The following is an 11,194-nucleotide window of genomic DNA, read 5'->3' as shown; positions in this document are numbered from 1 at the left end:
GTGAATTGAAATTACAGTGCTTTAGTTCTATTCTTATTTCTCCTTGTTGAGCAGAGCTGCCCCAACTGTTAAAAGTCAAATCAGTTTAAAAATGGATCCAGGTCTGAGTTTCAACCAAGGGACCAGAACTTGTTCTGCTCAGGGCTTGGTCCCAGTTGTTTTAAGTGCTAGATCAAAAGTAGCATGAGGCCTGTTTATGAAAGTCTATATGGGATTAAAAGTGATCTACACCACTTAACCCTGCCGACTACAAGTACCTTAAGTATATGTTTCATGCTGTTCATGGCACAGCTAACTCTGCAGACTTGATAGGGGGAGTTCTCAGAGCAATCTAATGAGGGTTAAACTGGACAGACACATTTTAGGATGTCCACTCTGTTCTTTAAGAACCATGAGATACTTCAGACAACACATTTCTGCCTACATAACCAGTACATCTGCCATCTTCACAAGATTTTGACTGGATGCTGTGAGAATTTCAGACCAGAAAACTAACCTGAGACAAATCCCAAAAGATTACAACTTGTTGGTTATACTACAAGTGATGCTAAAATTTACGTAACATGAGCCAACAATGGAATCTGAAATCAAGACTCAATAATGATAATGTAATGCCCTTTAACTGACATTCAAAATTATGTTTATACAATTATATCCTGGACAGAGAGGGCAAGAAAACATCATATTCAGCAAAATTGTTGAAGTGAAACAATAAAAAGAGAACCAGGGTAAACCTGGCACTATGTTCCAATGCCAAACAGGAATCTATAACTAACCACACTTGATTTGAAACTATAAATAAAGATAATTAAAAGAAAAACTAACTCATGGGGTCTTTTCATTTTGGCACACTAATTTTTCAAAGCCAGAGTTTCAGAATCTTCCCCCTGCGTTCTGACATCTGATCCTTCCTTCCTTCTTCAAGAAAAACAGGGATGAAAAGACTTTTCTTCATGTTCATTTCTCAAGTCTCAACAAAATAACATAAAAATAAATACATGCACACACTTCTAAAATTACACATACAAGTGTTGTAAGGGAGAAAATGAAAGCAACCGTGAGGCCTCTTGGAAATGAAATGATTGTCAAAGAAAAAAAACAAACATTTTCTAAGTGTTGTTTGGCACATACCACTTTTGCTATTAACATCTAGGTTATTATTATTTTTACATCATGTGACAGCATCATATAAATTTGGTCCTTCTCTAAAATAATTAAATTAACAGTTGAGCACTTAAAAAAAGCAATACTGTGGTATCTATAGGAAATAAAGTAAATACATTTAAATGATGATGCAATAAACAAAAGAAAAACACACTTTAAGAAGAATTCTAGATCGGTTTCAGCAAGAGCAAATTTAGTAGCTAATTTTAATGGCTATTGGCCCACGTTGCTCATTACATCACATTTGAATAATGGACATGTTTCTCTATATGTAATTAATGAAAAATCAACAGCCTACTGATTCTGAATATTCATTTATTTTGAATGGTGCTTTTGTTGATTCTGAAATTAAATAATAATTCAAATGATCAGAAGATTAGTTGCCATGTTTACTGGAGAAAACCCTATAAAGAATCACTCATAAGTCCATTCCATTTCTCCTGAAACAGTGCCACCTGGTGGACATGCAGAGTCAGTGCTGCAATGCTTGTGTTGGGCATACTGTTGGGATCTGGAGATCTACCATCTGTCTCCAGCAGAGAGCGCTGTGGGTCTCCTGGGCTGGAGCCTCCAGCACACCTGAAGCTCATCAACCCATTAGGAGACCTTCCTACATAAGCAGCAGTCAGACCTTCCTTCGACGCCGGAGTGTTGACCAAGTTTGGTTAGCAAAACCTAAGCCTCTGTTAATCTAGTGAATCACAGTAGACTCTAGAGAGAAACTGGATTCTAACCTGCCTCTGTCACGTTTACTCACAGAAAACCTGACTGAAGTCTGAAGCTCTGGATGAGCTTTACCTGGAAACCTGCCTGCCTGCCCAAGTAAGCTAAACCTGAAGATCTCAGTCTGGATTCCTCCTTCAGCTCTCAGGGAAGAGCTAGGAAGCTAAACCTGAAGATCTCAGTCTGGATTCCTCCTTCAGCTCTCAGGGAAGAGCTAGGAAGCTAAACCTGAAGATCTCAGTCTGGATTCCTCCTTCAGCTCTCAGGGAAGAGCTAGGAAGCTAAACCTGAAGATCTCAGTCTGGATTCCTCCTTCAGCTCTCAGGGAAGAGCTAGGAAGCTAAACCTGAAGATCTCAGTCTGGATTCCTCCTTCAGCTCTCAGGGAAGAGCTAGGAAGGTAAACCTGAAGATTTCAGTCTGGATTCCTCCTTCAGCTCTCAGGGAAGAGCTAGGAAGCTAAACCCAAGTCTGAGACTCTCTTGCCAGAAGCTAGTCGCTGCTGCTGCTGAGTTCTCTGCTACTTCCACATTCTCTGGACCCAACCGGTTTCCCCTCTCAAGGATCTGTCAGAACCTCTTCAAGGTATAATCAGAATTCAACTTATTTCGTCAAGCCATCTTACTGCCTGGCTAACCAAACTCTCATCTCTTCGGATATCAGTGAAACCAGTCCCGGACCTGCACCAGAACCAGTCCTCTTTAACTCTGTGTGTTGTCCTAAATAAACATTGTAAAATTTTCCTCTGTCTCCAGTTTGGTGTTCTGCATGTGGGTTAAGTCCATTGATCCAATCATGACATATACCCTTTTACAAGGTAATTTTACTTTTGAGGATGTCAACTAAATTTGTTAATCTGCTAATCTGTAAAATAAGGAAGCTGTGCAAAAAAAACAATAAACTATATATGTGAATATTATATGAAATTTTATACATATTATGTAAACTATGACTTATACTTTTAAAAAACAAACAAGGATCAGATTTGTTATTTCGTCAACTATACTTCCAACTTTTCCTGTCTTAATCTTGTATTAGGCTTTGAGAAAGCATTTGTTCTGAACTAACTTTATATAATTTAGCAGATTTAAACTGTTGAGCACAGTTTAAATCTGTTGAGCAATGGGCTATAGAATCACATAAGAGAACACTTTTGTATCCAGAAAAAACTCAAATCGCTTAAAATAAAAGGTCAACTTTAAAAGTTATTTGTTACAGTGATGTCCAAATCAGTTTGATACAGATTCTAGGAAACTATGTCAGCAGCACAGTAAGAATGTATTTTATGAACATGCAATAACTGTGTTTTGATGTCATATAACAGGTCAAATAAGTGAAGCCTTAACACCTCCATGTGTGTCTGTAAATGAAAAACTTTAACACAGGCTGACTCACAGTGAGAATGGAGATTATGATGTTTTTTTTCCTTCAATGCCTATAAAAAGTACCTTTGAGAGTATTTAAGGGTTGGATAAAAAGAGTAGTCAAAATTGTACGGGACTTGAAGAAAACAATGCTGAGAATGGAGACAATAATGATTTTACAATCGTTTCTTCTAATCTGCTCTTTTTCTACAGCTTTGCTTCAGTCAGACTCGGAGGATGAAATCCTTCCACATTCAAGGCAAACTAAAAAGAAAAGAGACACAGGAAATCTGTCTGACCACCAACAAAGATGTACACAGGACGTCAATGCTGTGCTGAGAGAGATGAGCGCCTCTTTGGGTGGACTCAAGGTTAGCGTGGAGTACTTACAGAGAGATAATGAAGGTATGTTAATTAAGAAAACCAAAGATTTAAACAATCAATTCTCTGAGTCAACTGTATATTTTTAATGGCCTCACATTTCAATGTTTTCCTTTTACTTTTGCAAACAGCTAAGACTAAAGAAATGGAGTTGCTGAAAGAACATTACCAAGGTAATTATTAGAAAAAACACCTGATTTTATTAATAAAACTTCATATTAGAATAAATTAAAAAATGCTTAAATTGATCTCAATTGTTGTTTTTCAGAACAAGTAGCAAAAGTAAAAAAGCTGGAGCAGCAGTATCAAGGTATTTATCGTTTAATTTTAAGAACAATCTTATGTGATGCTTTTACATAATAGATGATGACCATATTTGACATGAGTCAGTTTTGCTCAGATGTTTGTAAATAATCTTTCTTATATGCAGTCAATTTCGAGGGTAAACCTGATTGAATTATTAGTGTTTTTTAGTGTGATTCTATAGAGTAAAGTGGAAAATGAAAGACAAATATAATTTTTATTTAAGATTGAACCCAATTTCACTTCTTGAAAATTAATTTACGGCTCAATTTCTAATTTTTTACTTTTTCAACTTATCCATTTAGTTATTGGAACAAATATTTTTCTACCTACTAGATGGTACTGGGTTTGTTGTCTTTTAAGACATTGTTTTGTTTAAATTTCTAAATGTAAGACTGTTTATAAAAATGAATAACTTTTTGATTCTGATTATACTAACTTCATTTCTTACAGAGAAACAAGTGGCTTTCTCAGCTTCCCTGATGGCCTCAGATTCCGGATATATTGGACCATTTAACACAAAGACACCTCTAGTCTTCAGGAATGTTGTTGTTAATATTGGCAATGCCTACAACCCAAACACAGGTACACCAACATTTTGTTTAACATTTTTATACTCCCAGCAAATCCTAACATATACCATTTCATATTTCTTTATATGATCAAATGCACAGACAAAATCATAATAGAAACATTATGTTTCCCAGGTTTTTTCATTGCACCTGTGCGAGGAGCATATCACTTTGAGTTCTACTTACATTGTCATGGACATGCAACTTATTATACAGCTGCTGTGTTGGTCAAGAATGGAACTCCTGTATTATCCTGTATATCAGACTGGAAGGAAATGAGAAGAGTGGGGAGAACAGCCGAGATGATCATCGGGGCTCCCATCCCCTCGATTAAAGAAATGTTATCCCAGCGCTGCATGTCCCGAGCCCCTAACATCATCAATGACCCCTCACACCCCCCACCATTGACTTTTCTCCATGCTGCCCTCTGGGAAGAGGCTTAGCAGCATTCAATGCACCCAGCAGATTCTGCAACAGCTTCTTCCCCCCCTGCCATCAGTTTGCCTTACTGTTGAGAAAACTCTAAATCAAGTCACAGACTCTGCATCACAGTGATAACACCAAACCAAAATTTTGCATATTTGTACAATAAATAGTTTAATGCTCTGAACCACCATAACAATGTGTTTTTGCACCATGTCTTTTCTCCCACACAGTTTACATTTGATCATTGCTGCACTTTATGGAATTGACATAACATGACAATACAAGTTGTCCAAGAAAGTCTAAGAAGTCTAAGAGAAACATTAATTGTTCCTTATTGTCCTAAAATGCCACAGGAGTTGATCAAAATGTATAACTAAATATAATTTCCATAACTGCATACAATATTTTTACTGTAAAATCCTAATAGATTTTTGATTTGGTCTTAATTGAAAATTATAAGGTTTTTAGACCATAATTTAGCAGTATAGTTAGCTTACACTGGCTTTTTTGTTTGCCTTTTTTCACCTTATTTGCCTTTAAACATTTTGCTGTACACTATGAGTGTCTGGTTAAGGCTCCATGTAGGATGAGTCCAAGTCTCTTGAGGTGTTTCATATTGTCATCTAGGCAGTGTTTTCTGTATTATCTCTCCTCTTAAGCATCGGGTAGCTTTACTCAGCACCATGATTTTGGCTTTGTTTACTAAGAAAAATGCTCAACTCTGAGTCTAGAGCTAAACCATCTTTATTTAAACTGCCTCAACTTTCCACCAGAAGGAGCACAGTTACGCCAAACACTTTTATTACCTTAAAAACACTCCAGTGTGCTGTTTTATGACTCCTTCTTCTGTGGAACAGGTACAAAAGGTCAGCACATTTCTGTCAGAACATAGCTTAAATACCAATACATGTGTTTGACTGTCTGTTCTCATTTTTATAAGGTTTACAATGAAAGTTTTTATCCTCACAGATCTCCTTTGTTGACAGAATTAATTAAATTATATATTCTATTTCTCATTCAGAAGTTAAGTTCTTAAAAAAGTTGCAAATCATAAATCACTGCTCTTCCCCCTGGATAGAGAAGGCATTGCAGTTTCCATCTAGATGGAAAGAGGTTGGGCCCTGGTAACATTGGCGGGAACGGGAGACCATGCCCACTCAGAGAGTCAGTTGTTCCTGCCCTGAACCAGAACTTGTTTATTTTATCAGTGTTTTGTTTTTGATTTTTCAGTTTGAAAAGGCAAACTTTCTGCACCACGAAGCAGGATTACTGGGTTAGGAAGAAGATATTAGGAGTAACCCTGAGTTTAACAAAACTAAATCCTACTAAAGAAATCCTACTAAAAATAATCTGACACAGTCATCAGTGCCAGATTATTCAAGCCTTTGATGGGAGTTTTCCAGCATACCTAAGTGTTTCTGAATGCCTGATTCCGACCAGTTCGGCCTCTGGACCTCTGATTCTGCCTGTTCAGGTTCTGATCTGTTTGCCTGACCTGTCCTCGGACTGCTGCTGTGCTCGGACTGCTGGAACTGATTCTTGACACCGTCCTGGATTTCTCTTTGGTACCTCTTTGGACCCCTGATCTCCTGGCTCTGACTCCTGAGGAAGTCCTTGACATCAGCTTTGGCTTCGCCCTTTGGAATATTCTGCCTTGCTTTATCTGCCTGTCCTCCGACCCCAGGGACATCAGAATCTGGGACCCTCTGGGCGTCTCCTGTCGCATCCCTGCAGAGGTTCCTGCCTTGGATGCCCACTGCAGATCCGTTTCTAAATAAACATTTTTGAGAAACCTGTCTGTCTCGAATACTGGGTTCCACTGTTCTGACTGTGACATCATTCAGATAAAATATTACAGCACATGCTAATAAATGTATTACTAAAATCTTAAAAAATCATCACAATGTATGGTAACACTTTACCATAACAATAATTTATAACTGGTAAAGAGTTAATTCATTGGACTAGTGATTAACAAATAGTTTATTAATTTTTGGTAATCATTTATAAACTGCATCTAAACCATTTAGAAAAGGCAAATATATCATTGTATCCTGGCATGTTAGTTTAGCCCTAACACTTAACATCAGTGGACCTGAATGTAATGTTAATGTTAATTTAGTCTGCCCTGTCATTTTGTACCTACCTTTACTCTTACATCAATGAGTTTATGCTTTAATTAATTATCTGTTTACCTTATATAAAATGTTTAGATTCAGTTTTTAAATGATTATCAAACATTATTAAACTGTTAATCATTAATAAATGGTCACCAAGAGGCCCTAAGAATTAAATACATCACAAAATTTAAAAAGCACACAGGTTTTATTGCATATCAATTTCATGTATAAATTCTTCATAGCATTGGAAAGATTATATTTGGTATACATTGCTATTCTACAGAATTAACATCAGAGTCATATTTTCTCAATGAAATTTCTCTAAAGTACATCTGCAATAATCACAAGCATCAAAAGAACTGCAATTTCAGAATTGTTCAACAATATTCTACAATCCTTTATTGTTTTTCATTAGGTCTTGTCCCATGAGTCTTTTCTGTCTTTCAGAACCTGCCCACACATCTGCCAGGCAGACAGAACTTGAAGTCAAACCTACTAACCTAAACACATGTACAATAAGTGCATCTACAATTTTTTTTCTTTTACCTTTTTTATGTGTTTTTGAATTGATACACATTTCACAAATGGACATCATTATGACTGCTAAACACGTCATGCACAATAACTTTTTTTTCATTTGTTTTCAATAAACATAACAGAAGCGATATACAACTCAGATTTTAACCAAACAAGCATCATTCATTTAAACCCATATTTTTAAAAGGTTTTTTTTCTTCTTCAGACATATGCACCATTGTTTTTCATTCTTTAAAATACTATATAGTTAAAAAGAAACTGTCTTTTTTTTACTTTCTTCTGTAACAGGTGGGCAAAGAGCAACCATGTTTTGTTATCCTGAAAAAAAAATGTTTCAGTGACCAGAACACTTTGTGAAGTTTCCAAAATGGAATAGTTCAATGTTTTCGATTCAGTCGCTTCACACAGCGCATGATTTTTACAGTAGTCCATGACATGAATAACTACACATAGTCAACCTAAAACCTTAGTGACCCAAGTCTTTACATTTTCTTAGCACAAATTGAAAAACAATGTGTTTACAATGAATGGAATCTCATTCAGTAGAATTATATATATATATATTTATAAAAAAGACTTTAGTCTTAAGAAAATGAGATGCTGCAGCAGTCCTAGCATCATACTACCACCTGCTGTTGTGAATTGAAATTACAGTGCTTTAGTTCTATTCTTATTTCTCCTTGTTGAGCAGAGCTGCCCCAACTGTTAAAAGTCAAATCAGTTTAAAAATGGATCCAGGTCTGAGTTCAACCAAGAGACCAGAACTTGTTCTGCTCAGGGCTTGGTCCCAGTTGTTTTAAGTGCTAGATCAAAAGTAGCATGAGGCCTGTTTATGAAAGTCTATATGGGATTAAAAGTGATCTACACCACTTAACCCTGCCAACTACAAGTACCTTAAGTATATGTTTCATGCTGTTCATGGCACAGCTAACTCTGCAGACTTGATAGGGGGAGTTCTCAGAGCAATCTAATGAGGGTTAAACTGGACAGACACATTTTAGGATGTCCACTCTGTTCTTTAAGAACCATGAGATACTTCAGACAACACATTTCTGCCTACATAACCAGTACATCTGCCATCTTCACAAGATTTTGACTGGATGCTGTGAGAATTTCTGACCAGAAAACTAACCTGAGACAAATCCCAAAAGATTACAACTTGTTGGTTATACTACAAGTGATGCTAAAATTTACGTAACATGAGCCAACAATGGAATCTGAAATCAAGACTCAATAATGATAATGTAATGCCCTTTAACTGACATTCAAAATTATGTTTATACAATTATATCCCTGGACAGAGAGGGCAAGAAAACATCATATTCAGCAAAATTGTTGAAGTGAAACAATAAAAAGAGAACCAGGGTAAACCTGGCACTATGTTCCAATGCCAAACAGGAATCTATAACTAACCACACTTGATTTGAAACTATAAATAAAGATAATTAAAAGAAAAACTAACTCATGGGGTCTTTTCATTTTGGCACACTAATTTGTCAAAGCCAGAGTTTCAGAATCTTCCCCCTGCGTTCTGACATCTGATCCTTCCTTCCTTCTTCAAGAAAAACAGGGATGAAAAGACTTTTCTTCATGTTCATTTCTCAAGTCTCAACAAAATAACATAAAAATAAATACATGCACACACTTCTAAAATTACACATACAAGTGTTGTAAGGGAGAAAATGAAAGCAACCGTGAGGCCTCTTGGAAATGAAATGATTGTCAAAGAAAAAAAACAAACATTTTCTAAGTGTTGTTTGGCACATACCACTTTTGCTATTAACATCTAGGTTATTATTATTTTTACATCATGTGACAGCATCATATAAATTTGGTCCTTCTCTAAAATAATTAAATTAACAGTTGAGCACTTAAAAAAAGCAATACTGTGGTATCTATAGGAAATAAAGTAAATACATTTAAATGATGATGCAATAAACAAAAGAAAAACACACTTTAAGAAGAATTTTAGATTGGTTTCAGCAAGAGCAAATTTAGTAGCTAATTTTAATGGCTATTGGCCCACGTTGCTCATTACATCACATTTGAATATTGGACATGTTTCTCTATATGTAATTAATGAAAAATCAACAGTCTACTGATTCTGAATATTCATTTATTTTGAATGGTGCTTTTGTTGATTCTGAAATTAAATAATAATTCAAATGATCAGAAGATTAGTTGCCATGTCTACTGGAGAAAAACCTATAAAGAATCACTCATAAGTCCATTCCATTTCTCCTGAAACAGTGCCACCTGGTGGACATGCAGAGTCAGTGCTGCAATGCTTGTGTTGGGCATAGTGCTCAGAGACTAAGTGTCTTTAGGGGAGCCTTTTACAGAGTGTGATGCTGCTGGGAGTCTTGTGCACTGGGGGAAGATCAGAGTGACGCAGAATTTTAATGCTATAGAAAAGCATTCATCATGTCCTTCACATCAACAGGAGCTTAGCAGTGCTTTCTCTTAGACAGTTTTGCAGGATGCTTCACGAAGGAACACTCCCCGATTCCTCTGTCAAACTCAAATGTACACATAAACATGTGAACACAGGGAGAGCCACACAAACTCACTCGCCCTGCCTTGAATGAATGTGACAATGAAATCCATCGCTGCCTTTTGTCTTCCGGTTGTCTTCAAAGTCTCTTATTTCTGTCTGTTTGTGAGACTAAATGTCCTCCCCCCCACACATTATTCCTTCTGCCTTTTCTTGGCCTCTCTATGCCTAGATATGGTTGAGTGGGTGAAAGCTGCTCGTCTCAGACGGTCCGCTCCCCATGCTCAGCCAAGCGTCCAGAGAGTTCTGAGAGGGCGCGTGCAAAGGGTTGTTCTCTGAGAGAGACAGCATCATTGCATAAGCCTGGAGGAGAGAAAAAAAGTTGAAATGAAGACAACCTGCAAGGTTTCTTATATGCACATGTTAAAACACCTTATTCTTTAAACAAACAGTCCTCAAGAAATAAAAGGATACTTGAGATTAATTTGCAGGACTGAACAATGAATTTTTACAAACTTATTTCCTGATATGTTGTGTTTTAATATGATGTGTTTTAATATTTTATGAATCCCAAATGGAAATTAAATGTTGCAGTAATTCATAGGGTTTGTTCCCCCACCCCCAAGTTGCTGTAGGAGTTGATAACTAGGTAGGTAGGAAGGATCTTCTGTATCGGTCTGTCTTGCAACAGATCTGGAGAAGCCACTTCCAAAAGACACTTGCTTGATGTTGAAACATATTCTGTAGATTATGATTTAATTCAACTTACAAAACTAAATTTTGTGTTTTGTGTAAGGGACGTAACACATTGTACTGTTATCTTCAGAGGAATTGAAAAAAAAAAAAAATTAGAAATATTTTGATGTCATAGATTTTCATTAAGACCAAAAAATTTGTCAAATTAATTTAATGCCTCTCCATTATTTGTCTGTGATGGACAAGCAGAAATCAATGTTTAAAGTTAAAAACATAAGAAAAGACAAAACATATGAAAGCCGAGGTTTAACTTTTTAAAATTTGAGATTCTAATAACCTGAAAAAAATGAGTGTAACAAAAAAGAAAGCAGAAGATAAGTTCACTTAATCTGATGCTGTTTTATTGACATTGTTC

General features: G+C 36.3%; 1 protein-coding gene and 1 long non-coding RNA gene across 8 annotated transcripts in view; one reads left to right on the top strand and one right to left on the bottom strand.

The window, feature by feature from the left end:
* Window positions 1–3,897: 3,897 nt before the first annotated feature.
* LOC119773274 lies at window positions 3,898–4,759 on the top strand. The gene is made up of 3 exons (XR_005279369.1): window positions 3,898–3,941; window positions 4,388–4,519; window positions 4,642–4,759. It is a non-coding gene; the product is annotated as an uncharacterized LOC119773274 (long non-coding RNA).
* A 2,479-nt stretch (window positions 4,760–7,238) lies between these two features.
* The window catches only part of prdm16 (PR domain containing 16), a 29,035-nt gene continuing 25,079 nt past the window's right edge, over window positions 7,239–11,194 (bottom strand). For 4 of the 7 annotated variants that reach the window (XM_038270202.1, XM_038270203.1, XM_038270209.1 and 1 more), the window contains exon 14: window positions 7,239–10,446. In XM_038270202.1, the coding sequence (XP_038126130.1) occupies window positions 10,312–10,446 (135 nt within the window). In that variant the 3' untranslated portion in view covers window positions 7,239–10,311. The remainder of the gene's footprint in view (window positions 10,447–11,194) is intronic. The other 3 variants (XM_038270206.1, XM_038270207.1, XM_038270208.1) reach the window with 2 other exon arrangements.

This window comes from Cyprinodon tularosa, unplaced genomic scaffold, assembly GCF_016077235.1.
Source record: "Cyprinodon tularosa strain WSP-4 unplaced genomic scaffold, ASM1607723v1 ctg754, whole genome shotgun sequence".
Lineage (NCBI taxonomy): Eukaryota > Metazoa > Chordata > Actinopteri > Cyprinodontiformes > Cyprinodontidae > Cyprinodon > Cyprinodon tularosa.
Note: the sequence above shows the minus strand (reverse complement) of the source record. Positions and strands in the feature narration are given on the sequence as shown.